The sequence below is a fragment of the Callorhinchus milii genome, unplaced genomic scaffold, assembly GCF_018977255.1.
Source record: "Callorhinchus milii isolate IMCB2004 unplaced genomic scaffold, IMCB_Cmil_1.0 Scaffold14, whole genome shotgun sequence".
NCBI lineage: Eukaryota > Metazoa > Chordata > Chondrichthyes > Chimaeriformes > Callorhinchidae > Callorhinchus > Callorhinchus milii.
The window spans coordinates 16,506,568-16,525,790 of NW_024704755.1; the positions used below are offsets into that span (position 1 = coordinate 16,506,568).

At 50.8% G+C, this 19,223-nt stretch overlaps 1 protein-coding gene across 3 annotated transcripts in view; it reads left to right on the plus strand.

Moving 5' to 3' along the window:
- The window catches only part of LOC103186664 (RNA-binding Raly-like protein), a 215,206-nt gene extending 202,805 nt beyond the window's left edge, over nucleotides 1–12,401 (plus strand). For 2 of the 3 annotated variants that reach the window (XM_042340295.1, XM_042340297.1), the window contains 4 exons: nucleotides 2,987–3,147; nucleotides 5,904–6,017; nucleotides 9,147–9,331; nucleotides 10,917–10,978. In XM_042340295.1, coding sequence (XP_042196229.1) covers nucleotides 2,987–3,147; nucleotides 5,904–6,017; nucleotides 9,147–9,331; nucleotides 10,917–10,955 — 499 coding nt within the window. In that variant the 3' untranslated portion in view covers nucleotides 10,956–10,978. Of the gene's footprint in view, nucleotides 1–2,986; nucleotides 3,148–5,903; nucleotides 6,018–9,146; nucleotides 9,332–10,916; nucleotides 10,979–12,216 lie in introns of those variants that run through there. The other variant, XM_042340296.1, reaches the window with a different exon arrangement.
- The last annotated feature ends 6,822 nt before the right edge of the window (nucleotides 12,402–19,223 follow it).

The following is a 19,223-nucleotide window of genomic DNA, read 5'->3' on the forward strand; positions in this document are numbered from 1 at the left end:
TGTTTTTTCTCTTGAGGGATTATTGTCAGGCGTGTGGAGTACGGAAACTTGCCCAAGGTTTCCACTTGCCGGGAATCGAACCCAGGTCCTCTCTGTTGTGAGGCGAGTGCTCCAACCACTGAGCTACAGGTGCAAAGGCCATGGGGCCACGGGTTACACATTCTCACATTCACATTCCTCTGTGTGAGAAATCATAATAATAATCCTTACATTTGATATAGTGCCTTGTCACGTCATTGAGATGTCTCAAAGCGCTTCACAGAAGATACTATTAAGTGTAGTGACTGTATAATATTTGGACGAAATCATGTTTCGTGATCTCACTTCTAACCGATCGATATCCTCAACCGTACACACAGAGCTTCTGTCTTCCTGTCTGTCTTTTCTGACTCACTATGGAAAACACCTCCAGAATCCTTCCTTTCTCTGTTCAAATCCTTCGTAAAACTCTTTCTCTCTGACGGTGAACCACTGATCAACTCTCGTAACCTCTTTGCCCTCACACTTGGGATTATCATGACCTCGTTTGTCCTCTGTATCACACATTATAGTGTACCAACAGAGTCACATGAGATCACAGGGACATCGTAACACAGGAACATCGTAACACAGGGACATCGTAACACAGGGACATCGTAACACAGGAACATCGTAACACAGACATCGTAACACAGACTTCGTAACACAGGGACATCGTAACACAGACATCGTAACACAGGGACATCGTAACACAGACATTGTAACACAGACATCGTGACACAGGGACATCATGACACAGGGACATCGTAACACAGGAACATCGTAACACAGGGACATCGTAACACAGGAACATCGTAACACAGACATCGTAACACAGACATCGTGACACAGGGACATCATGACACAGGGACATCGTAACACAGGAACATCGTAACACAGGGACATCGTAACACAGGAACATCGTAACACAGACATCGTAACACAGACATCGTAACACAGGGACATCGTAACACAGAAATCGTAACAAGGACATCATAAATCGAAACATTGTAACAGACATCGTAACACAGGGACATCGTAACACAGACATCGTAACACAGGGACATCGTAACACAGACATTGTAACACAGACATTGTAACACAGACATCGTAACACAGGGACATCGTAACACAGACATCGTAACACAGACATCATAAATCGAAACATTGTAACACAGGGACATCATAACACAGACATCGTAACACAGGGACATCGTAACACAGGGACATCGTAACACAGGGACATCGTAACACAGACATTGTAACACAGGGACATCGTAACACAGGGACATCGTAACACAGGGACATCGTAACACAGGGACATTGTAACAGATATCGCATGATCAACAACAACAAAATGACATTTGTATAGTACTATCACGTCGGGAGGGTGTCCCGAGGCGCTGGACAGTCAGTGCTTCACAGGATTGACACGATGGGCTGAATACCTTTGTAGTAAATTGTAAAACAGGGACATAGCAACATGGGGACACAGAAACATCAGAGCATCCAAGACGAGAGTACGCTCCTGAGGGGTAGGGAGAGGGGCTTATCGGGGTGGAGGTTTGTGTGGACTATAAACACCGGCTTGGGCTAGTTAGACTGAGGGCCTTGGTGCTGTACAGTCTGTGTACAATGTATACAGATTCCGTGCGTTGCTGTGTAACTCCACTTTAAATACTGTGTGGTGGTCATGGCTATGCAGTAGTACTTCTACCCAGCACCAGGCTTTCTCTGTTAAGTGAGTTTTTCTTGTTGAAGTCGATTAAGACTGTTTGTGGGACGGTGCTGTCAGCAATTGGCTGCTGCGTTTCACCCACAAAATATACAGTCAATTCACTTTACAGTATGTCTTGTGAAGCGCTTTGAGACGTCTCGAAGACGTGATGAGGTGCTGTATCAAATGCGAGGATTATTATTATTAGTATAACTCCGTGAGGCTTCAGATTAGTTTTATTCAATGCCATTTGTCGACTGTACAGCGACAGAAAAGCCGGTGCTTGCCGTGCATAAAATCCATTGTGCACAGGGTGTGAGATCCACACAACTCTCCTCCACCATCTATCAATGAATGTCAGAGGCAGCGAGCTCTGGTCATGTCACCATGGAGACGGCACAGCAATTAATCATAAATAGGCACTTTGAATGAATTTCTCGCTCGCTGCTGTTTTCAGTAAACAGCACCAGAATTATCACCGAACCGTGAAAAGTGCTGGGGCGAAATATAATATGGGCTTCGTAGAGCAGGGGGTGTGGGAGAATGGGACTAAACTGAGAGCAGTTTCACTGGGAACAGCTTCCTTCAATGGCTGGTGTCTGACACATGTGGAAAGCGCTTCGAGACGTCTCGAAGACATGGTAAGGCGCTATGTCAAATGCAAGGATTATGATTATTATTATAAGCTCTTTGAGACATCGCAACAATGTGATAAGGCATTACAGGGGACCTCGCATAAGTCATATCAGTCAGGATCATATGTTTAATATGATTTTTTCAAAGTATGAGTCATGTCAAATCTCCATAGAATATAAGCTCTTGAACAGGACTTGGACAGATGTACTATTTAGGTGATTATACGATTCATACAGCTCAGACTTATGTATGTTGTAGTGTATGTTAAATGCAAAGACTATAATATTCAGCCTCTCTGCCCCCACACTCTGGAACTCCATCCCACAGTCCCTTGGCCTCGCTTCCTCGCTTCAAGGCCGGTCTCACGACCCTTCTCTTCGATCGTACCTTTCGTCTCCCTCCCACCTCTCTGCTTTCCCTCCCCCCTCCCCCACCCCTCCCCCATGCTCGGGCCCCGACACCCAACCGTTCAGCACTTTGAGACGTCCTCCCGACGTGAAAGGCGCTCTATAAATGTCATTTTGTTGTTGTTGTTGTTGTACTCAGCCTGAGCTCCATGTACCGCTGGTTCCCGATGTGCTTTGTGCCTCACGGCGCCCTGTCTTTTCCTTCCAGGATGTACGATTACCACAGAGTGCCCCCACCCAGCCGGGCAGTGCCCCCCGTCAAACGCCCGCGGGTCACAGTGCCTGTGACCCGGAGAAGCAAGGGCAACTTCGCCATGAAGAGTGGACCTCGGGGCAGTGGTGGCTCCACCCCATCCCACGGGACAAAATGTGAGCAATTGTCCTCGTCCCTGACTAAAGGCGTCACCGCAAACAGCGAACTTAAAACCACTGACCAAGCTCTCCCTCCAGGAAAGCGAGCGCCACGCTTAAACACATCTAGCTCGAGGGGAGGAGGGTTCAGTCTTGAGAGAACACATAGAAACAGGAGGAGGCCATTCAGCCCCTCGAGCCTGTTCCGCCATTCTACAAGATCATGGCCGATCTCTGTACCTCAAGTCCAATTACCTGCCCTTGCTCTGTACCCCTTAATATCCTGACCTAACAAACTTCTGTCCACCTCAGTCTTGTAAATGTGAATGCCTTATTTTAGGTGATTAACATTTTAAACCGGATTAAAACAGTAACTGCAGAACAATACTCTGTATTGTGGGTGACAATACTGCAATAGTTACAACACTTCCTTGCTGTGGGTTCAAGCCCCACGTGGGTAGTTGGAATCACGTTGTCTAAGCTTTTCTACAAAACCTAGCAAAGGAAATAAACAATTCTTGCACTTGATACAGCGCCTTTCACATCAGGGAGGACGTCTCAATGCGCTTCACAGGATATACTATAGAGTGCAGTGATCGTGTATCTTGTAGGCGAACTTGGCAGCCAATTTGCAGAGAGAGCAATTGGTCAAGTAAGTGACCGATTTTTTTCTGGGGTATAGTTGGCCAGGACACCGGGAGAGAGAAATTTGCTTCTCTCAAGTAGGGTAACTTCTCAGCAGCCAGGGAACTCAACCGGAGAGGAGAGGGCAGACGACTGAAGGCGAGGTCGAAGAGGTTTGATTTTTATAAGGGTTTGAAAACAGTGAAGAGGTTTTGGGAGTGGAAGCACAGTGGCTCAGCCACTGAAGCACTTCCATTTGCAGCAAATCATCACTAGGGGTATTTTAAACACGAGCGCCTCATACCAAAGTTGCGGCATGTTTTCCCCGGGGCTGCGGGAAGGGGAATGGCATTGCTCTGATCGTCCGCGAGTCCTGACTGAATCAGTAACGCCAGGCTGTCACAGTGAGTGTCTCCCGTCCCCTCAGCCTGCCTAATTGAAATGGGAATTTAAGAGGTTTTAATTAGCTGCTCCTGTGTACTTCCCGGCAAACCAGATGGCGCGTTCATTAAATGTTCACTTTCACGCTTGCTCTTTTTATATAGAAATCTATTACGAAATGCAATTATACTAAATTAATAGTGCAGAACAAAGAACAAAAAGTCAGCTTTTCGCCTAATTCAGCCGCTAAAAAAACAAACTAATAGTTTAACCCTTCGGGTGCCAAACGAATGGCGCATTAGAGTGAGAATAAATTGACAGTGGGACAAAGGCAGACTGCCAGCTGGACATCTCAAAGCGCTTCACAGGATTCGCTAAAGTGTAGTGACTGTGTATTTGTAGGTGAACCCTGATTGAAGCAAAAGGCAACAGTGTGATTAAGAGGAAACTTGATACGTGTGTGAGAGAGAAGGGAATAGGATTAGTGGGAGTCTCACATAGTGTGTATATCCTCCTGTCCAGATAAATTGGTCTGTTTCTGTGCTCTAATCTTCTGTGTAACTTATGTAAGAAAAAGAGATCTATTATTGTGATTATTATCCTACATATCTTCTTAAGGTCCCTCTGAGACATCCCCCTTTGAGGCTGTAAGAGCCCCAGCTTTCTCATTTCGCCCACAAAATATAGTCACTCCACTTCGCAGTATATTCTGTGAAGCACTTTGAGACGTCTCAATGATTTGATGAGGTGCTGTGTACAAGGATTATTATTCCTCACAGCTAACACTGCAAATCGGACTGTTCACTTTCTTTGAAACCCCTTCCCTCTACTCCTGTCTCGTCTAAATGCAATGGACACTCGCATCAGTAGCAGGTGCTGCTGTTATCCACAAGGCTGTACTGAACCACCCCGAAAGCCCTGTTATCCCAGTCAAACGTTAGGACTCTCTCGCTCTCTCTCTCTCTCCAGAGTGCAGTCATACAGAAGTTTTCAGTAAATTGCTACAGTATTCACACTGATCTTTAATTGCCAAAAAGCAATGTTATTACTTAAAGGCCCATTTCTTCCGCCCTGGACAGCACTGCCCACCCAGAACCAGATTAGCTTTGTCAAGAGCTGAGTTCTCGCTCACCATCTGTTTGGTTTGAAACCCAGGTACCGGAGTATCCAACCCTGCTTCCTGCCACTCGGAATTAAATCATTCCAGTTTCATTTTGATTGCACTTACACAGTGAACCCCAGGCTATGCAAAGCAGATGGCTATTGTGCTTTACATAGCTTACCCTGCTCACAGTTCCTGCTTCCCAACTCATCTGTGTGTACACCTCAAACCATCACATGGACGCTGGGAATTCCACCTAGTCTCAGCCTGCCAGGCCACTTTCTCTTAACGTAGGAACAGGAATAGGTCATTCACTCAACCCCTTGAGACTGTTCTGCCAATCTGTAAGATCGCGGCTGATCTGTACCTCGACTCCAATTTAATGTCGCGTTGATTTGTGGAAAATTTGCAAATAGTCTTAATTTTGAAGCCTTTGTAGTGTCTGCGAACAAAACGGCTTCCAAATTTAGGTTGAATGAATAATAATAATTCTTACATTTGCTATAGCGCCTTTCACATCGGGAGGATGTCCCAAGGCGCTGGACAGTCACGAATTTGTACTCGAGCTGGGGGTTGGGATCAGGAGGGGTGGAGGGCAGGGAGGGTGGCCAAAGTGGTTTGAGGAACACACAGCTGCTGACCCACGTTTGTCACTGATGTCTTGCAGTAAAAGCTGACGACCTGCAGACGATAAAGAAAGAGTTGACGCAGATCAAGTTCCGCATCGACCGCCTGCTGCAGAGCCTGGAGAGGATGGACAAGCAGCGGAAAGCCCCGGCTGGTGAGCACCGCCAACATCTGGCACCTAACACCATAGCCAATGTCCACACAGGACATGCCACCAAACCCCCACAGCCTCGCTCCCTCCTACTTCCTGCTGACCCCACATCAATTATCCGCTCCCTCTGCTCAGCAGGCTCTGGCCTGCTCCACGTCCCCTGCCCGGCCGGCCTCACCATCGCAGTCGGGCCTTCAGCCTCTGTGCCCCCACCCTTTGGAACTCTACATTCCCACATTCCCTTCGCCTTGCTCTCTCCCTTGCCTCCTTCAAAACTTGACTCAAGACCCTCCTCTTCGACTGTGCGTTAGGCCACCCTCCTAACCCTACCCTCCACCCCTCCTGATCCCAACCCCATGCTCGGGTCAAAATCCCTGACTGTCCATCGGCTTGGGATGTTCTCCCGACCTGAAAGGTTTGTTGTTGTTGATGTGGCAGCCAGGCTCAGTCTGCCACACTGTCGCCTCCCCAATCGGAAAGTTATTGATTGTTGAAGCCCCCACGTCAGGACTTTGAGATCGCACAGGAGGCTGATACCCCAGTACAGTGCTGGGGGGGAGTGCAGCATTGTGAGAGGTGCCATCCTTCAGACGAGACTCGAGTTAAACTGAGGTCCTGATGGCACTAAACCAAGCAAGAAGGGAGTTTCTCTCACTCTCTCTCTCTCTCTCTCCCCCAGTGTCCTGGCCAATAATCGCCCATATAAAATTAGTCAGGCTGATTGTGGGAAATTTGCTGTGTGCAAATTGGCTGTCATGTTCCCCTATAAATACATAGTCACTGCACTTTGCAGTTTATCCTGTGAAGCGCTTTGAGACATCCGCCCAACATTAAAGCCACTACAATAAACGTCAGGATTATTATTTAGGATTATGATAAAAAACAATAATAATAATCCTTGCATTTGATATAGCGCTAGAATATCACAGCTCAGAGGGTTAGGGTTTGGTCCATCGTGCCTGTGCCAGCTCTTTGGAAGAGCTACCCACTCCCCCACTGTTACCCCATAGTCCTGCAATTTTTCCTTTTCATGTACCTATCCAATTCCCTTTTGAAAGGATTAATCACCACACACTGGTTACCTCTGCACTGTGGACATTGTCGAGCAGTAATGAGGGGGAACATTCATCAGCCACCAGCGCTGAAATAGACAGAGATGCCTGTCACAGCCTAGCACTGAGAGCGAGGCTTTGAGTTCAGGTAACGGTGGGTGCGTAGAAAGGAGATTTCTTGTAATCCCTGAGTGGGAGGCAGTGTGAAAAAGATTATAATGAGGTGTGTGGGGGAAAGGAGGTATAACCTAGCTTCACAACAGCTGTGAGACATGTCACAGTATATTAACGTGAGCGGGTGTCTGTGTGTGTGTGTGTGTCTATGTGCATTCATCAGAAAGTATTGTGATATTTTCCATCGTCCCTGGGGTTGTAAGCCAGAGCTGTGTGAGAGGGCAATGAGGATATAAGAATTTGCTGGCGAAAGAAGATCAAGTTCCATCTATTTCGCCTTCCATCATCCTGGCAGTCGCTTGACATGTCGTGCCCCAAACTATACACTGTGTCCCCAGATATTATTTTCTAACAGAAATCTATCTCATTTGTTCTTGAAACAAACAAAATTTTCTGTTTCCACCGTCTGTCTCCCTAGGGAACCTGTTCTATACATCCTCCTTGACTTTGCGACCTCCTAACCCCCCAACCAACCTGCTCGCTCCCTCCATCAGCGAGCTCCGGCCTGCTTCACGTCCCCCACCTTATCCACCCCACTTATTGGCCTTCAGCCACTTTGCCCCCACCCTCTGGAACTCCATCGCAGTCCCTCTGCCTCGCCCCCTTCATTGCCTCCTTCAAGACTCTCCTCTTCGACCGTGCCTTCGGACACCCCAGCTGTCCGCCACCCTCCCCGATCCTGACCTCCATTTCGGGTCCGAAACACTGATTATCCAGTGCCTTGGGATGTCCTCTCGGTGTGAAAGGCGCTTTACACATGTAATGCTGTTGTTGTTGTTGTATGGTGGAGCCCTGTGTTACTGTGTTATACAGTGCGTTTGCTTTACACTGAAGCCCAGGGGTCGGTCCCAGCTCCATCGCCATCAGAAAGGCCATTCTGTAACATTCATAATGTTTCTCTCTTCCTGCTCTCCGGTGGCCACTGGGCTACAGTTCCCCCCTCCCCACTGTCCTCGCCCCCTCCCCCCTCCCCCCCACACAGGCCTCGCCCTCGGGTTAGCCGCCCCAACGGGTGGCAGAGACGTCACTGACCCCATCCTCACCCAGTACTCGTCGGTTGTCTTCCTCTCCCCTAACCCAGGGCTTGCTATTGCCCCGGCTGTGATCAGCCACTCAGTGCAGAATCAGACCTGCTCCTGACCCAATGCCTCACCAGGCGGGGGGCGGGGGGAGTGGGGAAGGTGGGGGGGGTGTTACCTGGTACAGTGGTAAAGCTGAGTCAGAAGGTTGTGGATTCAAGCCCCAAGTCGGGTTTTGAATCACATTGTCTAAGCTGACACCGCAGTGCAGTGCTGGGGCGAGGAGCCTCAGACAGTGATGAGGGGGGGAATGAATAATAATTTGGTCACTTAACCCACAGCTGTTTGTGGGACACTGCTGTGCGTAATTGGCTGTCGCATTTCGCTCACAACATATACAGTCAATTCACTTTACAGTATAGCCTGTGAAGCGCTTTGAGACGTCTCAACGACGTGATAAAGCGCTATATCAACTGCAAGGATTATTATTATGAGAATGTGTGTGAGAGTGAGAGTGTGTGTGAGAGAGTGTGAGAGAGTGTCTGTGAGAGTGTGTGTGAGAGAATGTGTGTGAGAGTGAGAGAGTGTGTGAGAGAGTGAGAGAGAGTGTGAGAGTGTGTGTATGAGAGAGTATGTGTATGAGAGAGTGTGTGTGAGAGAGAGAGTGTGTGAGAGTGGTGTTTGAGAGAGTGTGTGTGAGAGAGAGTGTGTGTCTGAGAGAGTGAGTGTGTGAGAGAAAGAGAGAGAGAGAGAGAGAGAGAGAGATTGTGTGTGAGAGAGAGAGGGGAGAGACGATATGAGGGGAGATGGAGAGAGTGCGGGTGATTGGGGAGAGGGAGGGGGGGGTCTTTGCTGAGGGGCCGGTGCTAATGACTGTGGTTTTGCAGAGCCAAAGGCAGAGCGTGTGGCGACCACAGAGCGTAACAGCGAGGAGGGGGCCGTGGACGATGGGACCACGGATGAGCAGACGGAGGGGGACACAGTGGATGGCGGGGAACTGGAGGGAGAGGAAGCCCTGGAGGAGGGGGAAGGGGTGGATGACGATTCCGATGAGGAAGGCACGGACGAGCTGGTAAGAGTGGAGCGTCCTTCACCATCACTCCCCCCGCACTGCCACCCGACAACCCCCCACCCCACTGCCCCCCAACCGCACCCCCCCCGGCACTCGCACCCACACCCTCACCCTCTCAGCCTCCTGCCATCTCCTCTGTCTGTACTGCCCCAGCCACTCCCTTTACTCTAACTACCTGCCTTATGCAGTCCTGTAGCTCAGTGGTCACATCGCTCACCTCACAAGCGAGAGTGACCTGGGTTCGATTCCCAGGCGGGCGGGCGGGCGAAACGTTGGGCAAGTTTCCTCCCTCCACGTGCCTCTGTTTACCCAGCAATAAGTAGGAGCCCGGTTGTTAGTCGATCGTCCAATCGCTTTTCCGGGGGTAATAATCCCTCAAAAAAAATCAAAAAAAAAAGTCATCTGGTCACTCAATCCACAACTGTTTGTGGGACGCTGCTGTGCACAATTAGCTGCCGCGTTTCACCCACAAAACATACAGTCAATACGAAGATGTGATAAGGCGCTATATTAAATGCAAGGATTATTATTATTCTGCTCGTCAACCCTCCCTCATCCCCTGCAGATCCCCTAACCCTAACCCTACATCTGATCATCCGGCTTTTCCAATGATCGAGTTGTCATTGACCAGCTTCACACAGAGGCTTTAGTCAAATCTCTGAGTCGTTCCCACCGGTTGCTTGGTTGGCTCTATAGACTCGTTCAGTGTTAATAACTGGATAAAGTCCTGAGCAGGAAAAAGATTGTGAGGAGAGAGCTGGAATGTGGGATTCATTTTAAACAAAAAAGTTAATTTACAGACATGGAGAGCAGTGGACAAGCATTGTGTATAGACACTCAGAAGCTCTCTCCTGATCTCTCTCTGGCTTTCTCTCTCTCTCTCCTCTTCTGAAATCAGTGACTCGCAATCAAAATAATCCCAGCCCCTCATTCCAGGTCATTATGAATGGTTACAGCGATGAACATCAGCAACCAAGCGAAACACACACTCGCTCACTCACACACTCACTCAGAGACAGGTTTGCCCAGACACACTCACTCACAGACACACACACAGTCCCTCATTCACACAATCTGAGACAGGGTCGCTCATCCTCACACTCACTCAGATACACACTCACTGAAAGACACACACACTCAGAGACACACTCACGCACAGTCAGAGACACACTTGATCACACACACATGTTCAGAGACACTTGCTCAGAGACAGACAGACAATCACACACAGACCCTCAGACTCGCTCAGACCACACAACACACACACATTCCCTTGGAGAAATACAAACACAGACACACACACGATTGATCAAGCGGGAGACTGCCCCCTGCCCCAATGAAAGTACTGCATAAACACACATTATTGTTACGAAACTGCGGAAAAGGCTTCTGAGTGAAAACTCGCCCACAATCCTGTGCCACGTTAAAAGGCTGTGTGTTTGCCTGTCCCTCTGTATGTCCGTCCGTCCGCCATCCATCAAACTGAGATCAGGAGAATTGTGTCCGAGTTCCTCTCTAAAGTAACTCACTTTTCCATTCCTTCTCATCTCCCTCTCCCTCTCCTCCTCTCTCTCTCTCTCTCTAGATGAATAATCACACTTCAGATACTCCCGACACTCAGTAGAAGCAGCGCCTGTAAACAGCATGGTCAGGTGGGTGTTTATGGTCAGGTGGGTGTTTATGGTCAGGTGGGTGTTTATGGTCAGGTGGGTGTTTAGGGTCAGGTGGGTGTTTAGGGTCGGGTGGGTGTTTAGGGTCGGGTGGGTGTTTATGGTCGGGTGGGTGTTTATGGTCGGGTGGGTTTATGGTCAGGTGGGTGTTTATGGTCGAGTGAGTGTTTATGGCCAGGTGGGTGTTTATGGTCAGGTGGGTGTTTATGGCTGGATGGGTGTTTATGTTCGAGTGGTGAGGGGGGGGGAAGGAGGGTGACCAAAAGCGCAGTCGAAGAGGAGGGTCTTGAGACGAGTCTTGAAGGTGGCGAGGGAGGGGGTGAGGTGGAGGGACTGCGGGATGGAGTTCCAGAGGGTGGGGGCAGAGTGGCTGAAGGCCCATCCGTCAATAGTGGGGCGAGCGAGGCGGGGGCCATGAAGCAGGCCAGAGCCCGCTGAGCGGAGGGAGTGAGCAGGATGGTAGGGGATCAGGAGGTGGCAGAGGTCGGGAGGAGCAAGACCATGGAGGGCTTTGAAGGTGAGGACCAGGATCTTGAACTGTATCCTCTGTGTGATGGGAAGCCAGTGGAGTCGGGCGAGGATGGGGGGTGATAGGGTCACAGAGCCTGGTCCATCCGACTTGCCCCGGATTTTTCTGCTGACAAACCGGATCCCATGCCCCCTTCCGTCCGGGGATGGGAAGGGGGCACGGGATCCAGTTTGTCAGCAGACAAATCCGGATAGGGATTGCGGTAGAATTGCGTTGCTGAGTTACGGGCGCTGGGGGATTGAGGTGAGGTGAGGAGAGTACAGCGGACAGCAAGGGCCTGCTAGTGAGACACACACCGTGCTTAACACCACTGCTTTACCCCAGCTCCAGCCCTCTCGTCACCGCTCTCCGCACTCCCTCTGTCACTGCTCTTCGCGCTGCTTCCATCACTGTCTTCCACTCCATCGCCGCTCTCCTCCCTCCCTCCCTCCCTCCCTCTCTCTCTCCATCACCACCTTCTACACTCCCTCCATCGCTACCCTTACTCCCTCCTTTCTTCCTTTCTCTCCTCCTCTCCTCCTCGATCCCCTCCTCCCTCCCTCACTCTCTCTCCCCTCCTCACTCCCTCTCCTCACTTCCTCCCCTCCTCACTCCCTCTCCGGGATGCCTTGCTCTCGCTGCCCCTTACCTCACAACTGTGTTGACCGCTCCTTGAACTGACCCATTGCTTTCTCTCTGTTTTGCAGTGAGTGAGAAGGTCACAGGGGAGACAGACCGTCACTGAGATCAGACGCCAAGAGCAGCCGGAGCTTCACATGGGGATAGACACAGACACAGGCCCAAGTCCCTGCAGCCACCCCAGGGCCTGCCCGACACAGCCCGACCCTCAGCCCAGCTCAGCCCGACCCTCAGCCCAGCTCAGCCCGACCCTCAGCCCGCCACAGCCCGACCCTCAGCCCAGCTCAGCCCGACCCTCAGCCCAGCTCAGCCCGACCCTCAGCCCAGCTCAGCCCGACCCTCAGCCCAGCTCAGCCCGACCCTCAGCCCAGCTCAGCCCGACCCTCAGCCAACTCAGCCCGACCCTCAGCCCAGCTCAGCCCGACCCTCAGCCCAACTCAGCCCGACCCTCAGCCCAGCTCAGCCCGACCCTCAGCCCAGCTCAGCCCGACCCTCAGCCCAGCTCAGCCCGACCCTCAGCCCAGCTCAGCCCAACCCTCAGCCCAACTCAGCCCGACCCTCAGCCCAGCTCAGCCCGACCCTCAGCCCAGCTCAGCCCGACCCTCAGCCCAGCTCAGCCCGACCCTCAGCCCAGCTCAGCCCGACCCTCAGCCCAGCTCAGCCCGACCCTCAGCCCAACCCTCAGTCCGACACAGCCCGAGCCTCAGCCCAACTCAGCCCGACCCTCAGCCCAGCTCAGCCTGACCCTCAGCCCGACACAGCCCGAGCCTCAGCCCAACCCCCAGCTCAGCCTGACCCTCAGCCCAACCCTCAGCCCGACACAGCCCGACCCTCAGCCCAACCCCCAGCCCAGCTCAGCCTGACCCTCGGCCCAACCCTCAGTCCGACACAGCCCTAGCCTCAGCCCGACCCCCAGCCCAACACAGCCCGACCCTCAGCCCAACACAGCCCAACCCTGAACCCAACACCCAGGACTCCTCGTAACTCCTTTCTCTCTCTCCCTCTCTCTCTCTCTCTCTCCTTCATCTCCTCTCCTCCCCCATCGTGCTGTGGTTGTTAAACCGGTTCACCTCCCCCCCCAGCACTGCCCAACACTGACATGGCTGTGTGACTTGAGAGTCCTTTTGCTACTCAATATAACAGGTTAGCCATCGTCTCCGCCAGCTCTCAAAGTCCCACATTCACATGTCTCTTCACTTCACATCTTGAGTGCAGATCAGCTGCTGCGTTTGCCTACAAATGCCCAGTCACTGCTGTTCCCTGAGATGGTGTGAGATGTCCTGACATCCGTAGGCTCTTAACTCAAGGATTGTTGTAAGGAGCTCCTCTTCCACATCCCGGGTCTCGTCCCTGGTTTGCGCCGTGTGAGCCCAGTAACTTCCCACAACTGCCTTCATCAATGAGCCTCGGAGGCTCTCGCTGGGAGGTTGATCCCTCTCGGCTCCTGAGGGATGGGGGTCTGAGCGGGCAGTAAGCGGGGAGCTCGCAGGCTCTCCTGGTGGGGGCTGCCAGCAGGACTTCTGCCTGAGGCTCATTTTTGAGGTCCTGAATATCTTGGCTTGTCTGGGCTGAGGTAGTGACTGTTTGTGGGACGCTGCTGAGAGCAAGTGAGCTGCCACTTTTCGTCCACAAAGCTTTGAGACAACTGGATTCCCCCCTCACGATACATTTTTTAAGTGAATGGTCAACGAGAGTAAATTGGCTGTTTTGCACATGTGCTTGACTTGGGTTTAGGGTTTTCTGAGCTTTGTAGAATTTACCCCCCAGACTGGCTCCGCACCATTTCCCCCCTACCAACGCCCTTCACCCAACCTCTGATCTCCTGTCTTCCTACTCCCTCGCCCCCTCCCTCTGCTCTGCTCCCTGTTCTCAGCCACTTTGGAACTGTCTGACTCAATCCCCTTGCCCCCCCCCACCCCTCTGTTTCAAAACCCTTGTAAAAAAAAAGCCCATTCCTTTGATTTCCCCTTCACCCCCTCCCCCACAAGTGACTCAATTTCACAAGAAGCTGTATAAGTGTGTGTTCTTCTACAAAAGGCAGTCACTACATGTAGCAGCAAATCTCACAAAGCGCTTTGAGATGTCTTCCCAGTGGCAGATCAAAGGATTATTTTTTTTATGAAGTTGTTCTTGTTGTGTGTCGGAGTTAGTGGTGAGAGGATTTATACAGCTAATGGGGGGGGAACTGTGGTTGACTCCATCCTGGACACCAAACCCAAGCCCATTGAGACGTAGATCAGTGATGGTCAATCGAGTAAACTAGGCCTATATTTAGAATATAGAAGAATTAGAGGTGATCTTATAGAAACCTATAAGATTCTTAAGGGTCTTGACAGAGTAGATGCCGTGAGACTGTTTCCCCTGGTGGAGAATCTAAAAACTAGGGGTTATAGTCTCAGAATTAAGGGTCAGTCTTTTCGAACTGAGTTTCTTCACTCAGAGGGCAGTGAATTTGTGGAATTCTCTACCCCAGAGGCGGTGGATGCTCAGTCCTTGAATATGTTCAAGACTGAGGTCGATAGATTTCTAAAGGATAGAGGGATTAAGGGATATGGGGATCGGGCGGGTAAATGGAATGAGGTTAGAAGATCAGCCATGATCTTATTAAATGGCAGGGCAGGCTGGAGGGGCTGAATGGCCTACTCCTGCGTCTTATGGTTTTATGGGATATGGCTACTCAGTGGCTACTGGAAACAAACACAGACTTACCCAGACTAGTGAGTATTTTCAGAGGGGGGAGTGGGGGGGCAGACTCGGCCTGTGGGCCAAGGTTGACAACCACTGCCTGTTCCTACACGCTACGAGCTCGAGAAGCCTTCACACACACATCTGCACACACGTGTGAGGGGACAATTATTGACCTCTGAGTAGCGGAGGTGACTAGTTGGTGCTGATAGTGCTGAGCTAGTTTCCCCTGTCGCCTGCCGGTTTATTCTCAATCTTCCCCATGCTGTGGCTCTGCTGACGACAGACAGACACGAACGACACTCTCTGTGATCAGATTCATCCTTGAATGTTTCAGCCATTTCTTTTTGTACTTGTCATAATATCTATCCATTTGTAATAAGTTCTAACTTAGTAAAAAGTTTGTCTTGTAATAAAAATGTTTAATAAAAACGCCCTGAACATCTTTTTGGTCCCTTTGATGCTCATGACTTTGAATCACCTGGGATAGATTTTCTCTCTGTGGCATTAAGTGCTCTGAGGCGCTATCCTGCCTGAAGGACACTAAATAAACACAAGTTATTGTTGGTTCAGAATTTTACAATTTCTTCTAAGAAGCAACAGAAAAAACGGCTTCAGAGTTAAGATTTAATCCAACCACTTGCCAAATTCTGGATCCTCTCACAAAGCTACTTTATAATTGTTTTGCCCACAAAGTACACAGCCACTGTACTTTACAATATATCCTGCGAAGGGCTTTGAGACGTCTCAACAACCTGATAACCTTTCGTTCAACAAAGTGCTTCACGATTTTCAATCCTTTAAAACTTTTTTCTGAGGTGGTGACTTTTTGTAGTGCTGCCTCTGACACTTGGACCAGTTGGTGCTCACCTCTCCTCGGTCCATCAGTGGGAACTTTGCAGCAACAAGAGACTGTTGTTTTATTCCCACCATTTACCTGGTCAGGTGCACAGTATTGAGCTGTGCTTCTGTTCCTATCTCCTGACTTGCGTTTACTTCAAGTTGGGATGTAAGTGTCCCAGGTCTTTTCAAAGGGCTGAATGGCCTCCTTCTGTGCTGTATAATTCTATGATGGGGCAACGCACATCCACAGGTGCTGATTTTAAGCCAGGAATAACAAGAAAGAAGCTGTGTTTGCCTACAAAAGACAGTCACTACACGTAACAGTAAATCCCGTGAAGCGCTTTGTGACTTCTCCCAGTGGTGGATGAAAGGATTATTATTTTCCTCCCTCTCTTTCTGTTACATACATAGACAGGAAGGGCCCCCCAAAAATTCTCAGATGTCGCCCCAGCCCATCTCCATCTCCCTTCAAGATAGTCCCCACACATCTCTCCACGTGCCAGGCACGTGGCTGGTCATTCAGTCACCTCCAGTGAGAGAGAGAAAAACTCCAGAACAATTCAGGGCCCTTCAATATGAGGTTTCACTTGGTGGAGATCAGGCACTCCGCAGGACACAAACACTGGGGGAAACATCAGCGGTGCTGCCATAAATAAACCCAAAGGGTCACAGTTGGGGAATAATTGTTCAGCATTTTGGAGATTCCGAAAAGGAAAAACAGACACAAAGACGGAGAAGCAAACCTGGACTCTACAATGCTGTTTATTTGTATATTTTTTAAAAAATTGGTCATTCGATCCAAGACTTTGTCGGACGCTGCTGTGCGCAATTGGCTGCTGCATTTCGACCACAAAATCCACAGTCACTACACTTTAAAGTACGTTTTGTGAAGCGCTTTCAGACGTCTTGAAGGCATGATAAGGCTCTGTGTCAAATGCAAGGATTATTATTATTATTCCTTGTCCCCTCCATCCCATCCTTGGGTCAGCTTTCAGCCACTGTAACCCCCACCCACACTCTGGAGCTCACTCCCAAATTAAGTTGATCCACTGGAATGAAATCAGCAAATGCTCTCGTACCATCACTCACCATTTTATAAATCATTCCCTCGGGGGTTACGATGGACTTATTGTGCGGTCAGTCACTAGCAAGTAGTGACTGCATGAAACCTCCAGTTTAATTCCTGGTCACCTGCTTTTTGTAACTGACCTACCACCTCAGCCTTCAAGGTTGGTTACACTTCTCCTCCGACCCCAGTGTCCCCTCTCTCTGCTCGAGCTCCCAACCGACCTTGGTAATGAGCATCAAAGGTGCTGTCTGAAGTGCAAGTTGTTATTTCAGTAAACTTTAAATCAATTCACAATTACAACAACAGCAACATGGGGGCAGAGAGTCCTTCCACTCAGCTCCTGTTAACCCCGCAGCCAAAGCCCTAACGGAGAGGGTGGTCCTCGCTGGACAAGCAGCGGGAAAGCTTGGCCAGACAGTGATATCAATGGCCAAGCTGTGGGGTTTTAGCTGGTTAGACTCCCAACAGTTACCCCGACGCACACTCTGGGGTCTCCAAGCCTTGACTCTTTCCAACCTGCGCTTAATACTTTCCGGAATTAGGTAAGCAGGGTGTGTGTCTGGGATTTCCATGTATAGGTGGGATATGTAACTCTCAGTTCAGTTTGGAGGCTCTTAAACACAGCGACGGGTTTCCAGGTGCGTCAGACACCCGACTGCACAAAAAAAGCCACACTTTCCAGAGAGGATGTGGGTGAGGTTTGAGGATGTTTACTGAAGACGCTGTTAGACAGAGCTCCAACGGAGACCCAGACCCAACAACAACAGCATTACATGTGTATAGAGCCTTTTGAGTTGGGAGGAAGTCCCAAGGTGCTGGACAATCAGTGTTTTGGACCCGAGCTGGGGGTCGGGATCGGGGAGGGTGGAGAGTAGGGGGAATTAAATCAGCAAAGCTCCCTCCCGTACGATGCTCTCAAGACCCTTCTCTTTGACCACGCTTTTGGCCACCCTCCTACCCCTTGCCTTCCCTGCCTGCCAACCCCTCCTGATCCCAACCCCCCTGCTTGGGTCCAAATCCCTGATTGTCTTGCGCCTTGGAACGTCCCCCCGACGTGAAAGCCGCTGGGTAAATATAACTCGTAGTTGTACCGTTACAATACTCACCATTTTTATACAATCGAAATTTGCTCCAATGTGAAGCATCATTGGGCTGAGCTCACAGAGCAACTCGTGGCTGTTGGCCATTGGGGTGATTTGGTGTGTGGTGTTATAGTGCAAGTGCTTGTTAGACGATAACGTTGGGAGGGGTGGGTGAAGGGTGTCAGTGTATGGGTGTGGGGGGGTCTCTCTGTGTTGTAGTGATGGGGAGAAGGGGTGCCCGGTGTCTGGGGGTCTATATGTGTGCCAGTCTCTGGGCCCCAGTTTATCCGACTGGGGATGGGAGAGGTCATTGGGGATGGGAGAGGTCTCTGGGGATGGGAGAGGTCATTGGGGATGGGAGAGGTCGCTGGGGATGGAGAGGTCATTGGGGATGGGAGAGGTCGCTGGGGATGGGAGAGGTCATTGGGGATGGAGAGGTCGCTGGGGATGGGAGAGGTCGCTGGGGATGGGAGAGGTCATTGGGGATGGGAGAGGTCTCTGGGTCTGAGAGGTCGCTGGGGATGGGAGAGGTCGCTGGGGATGGGAGAGGTCGCTGGGGATGGGAGAGGTCATTGGGGATGGGAGAGGTCGCTGGGGATGGGAGAGGTCATTGGGGATGGGAGAGGTCGCTGGGGATGGGAGAGATCGCTGGGGATGGGAGAGGTCGCTGGGGAGGGAGAGGTCGCTGGGATGGGAGAGGTCATTGGGGATGGGAGAGGTCGCTGGGGATGGGAGAGATCGCTGGGGATGGGAGAGGTCATTGGGGATGGGAGAGGTCTCTGGGGATGGGAGAGTTCGCTGGGGATGGGAGAGATCGCTGGGGATGGGAGAGGTCATTGGGGATGGGAGAGGTCTCTGGGGATGGGAGAGGTCTCTGGGGATGGGAGAGGTCATTGGGGATGGGAGAGGTCGCTGGGGATGGGAGAGATCGCTGGGGATGGGAGAGGTCATTGGGGATGGGAGAGGTCTCTGGGGATGGGAGAGGTCTCTGGGGATGGGAGAGGTCGCTGGGGATGGGAGAGGGCTCTGGGGATGGGAGGGGTGGGCGGGGGGTGGGGGTTGGGGGGGGGGTCCGGGATAGATCAATGTGTGTTCAGACCGTATCTCTGGTCACTGATGTGAGGGGCCGCGGAGCAGCGCCGCGGAAGAGGATAACGATAACAATCCTTACATTTGACTCATCGCGTCTTCGAGACCTCTCAAAGCGCTTCACTGTAAAGTGTAGTGACTGTGTGTTTTGTGATGTCCCCACAAACAGTCGTGGGGTGAAGTGACCAAATTATTATTATTATTATTTTGAAGGGATTATTAGCGCCGGAAAGTGATCCTCCAATCGACTAATAACCGGGTTCCTACAACTGCTGTGGACACAGGCGTGTGTGTGTAGTGACTGTGC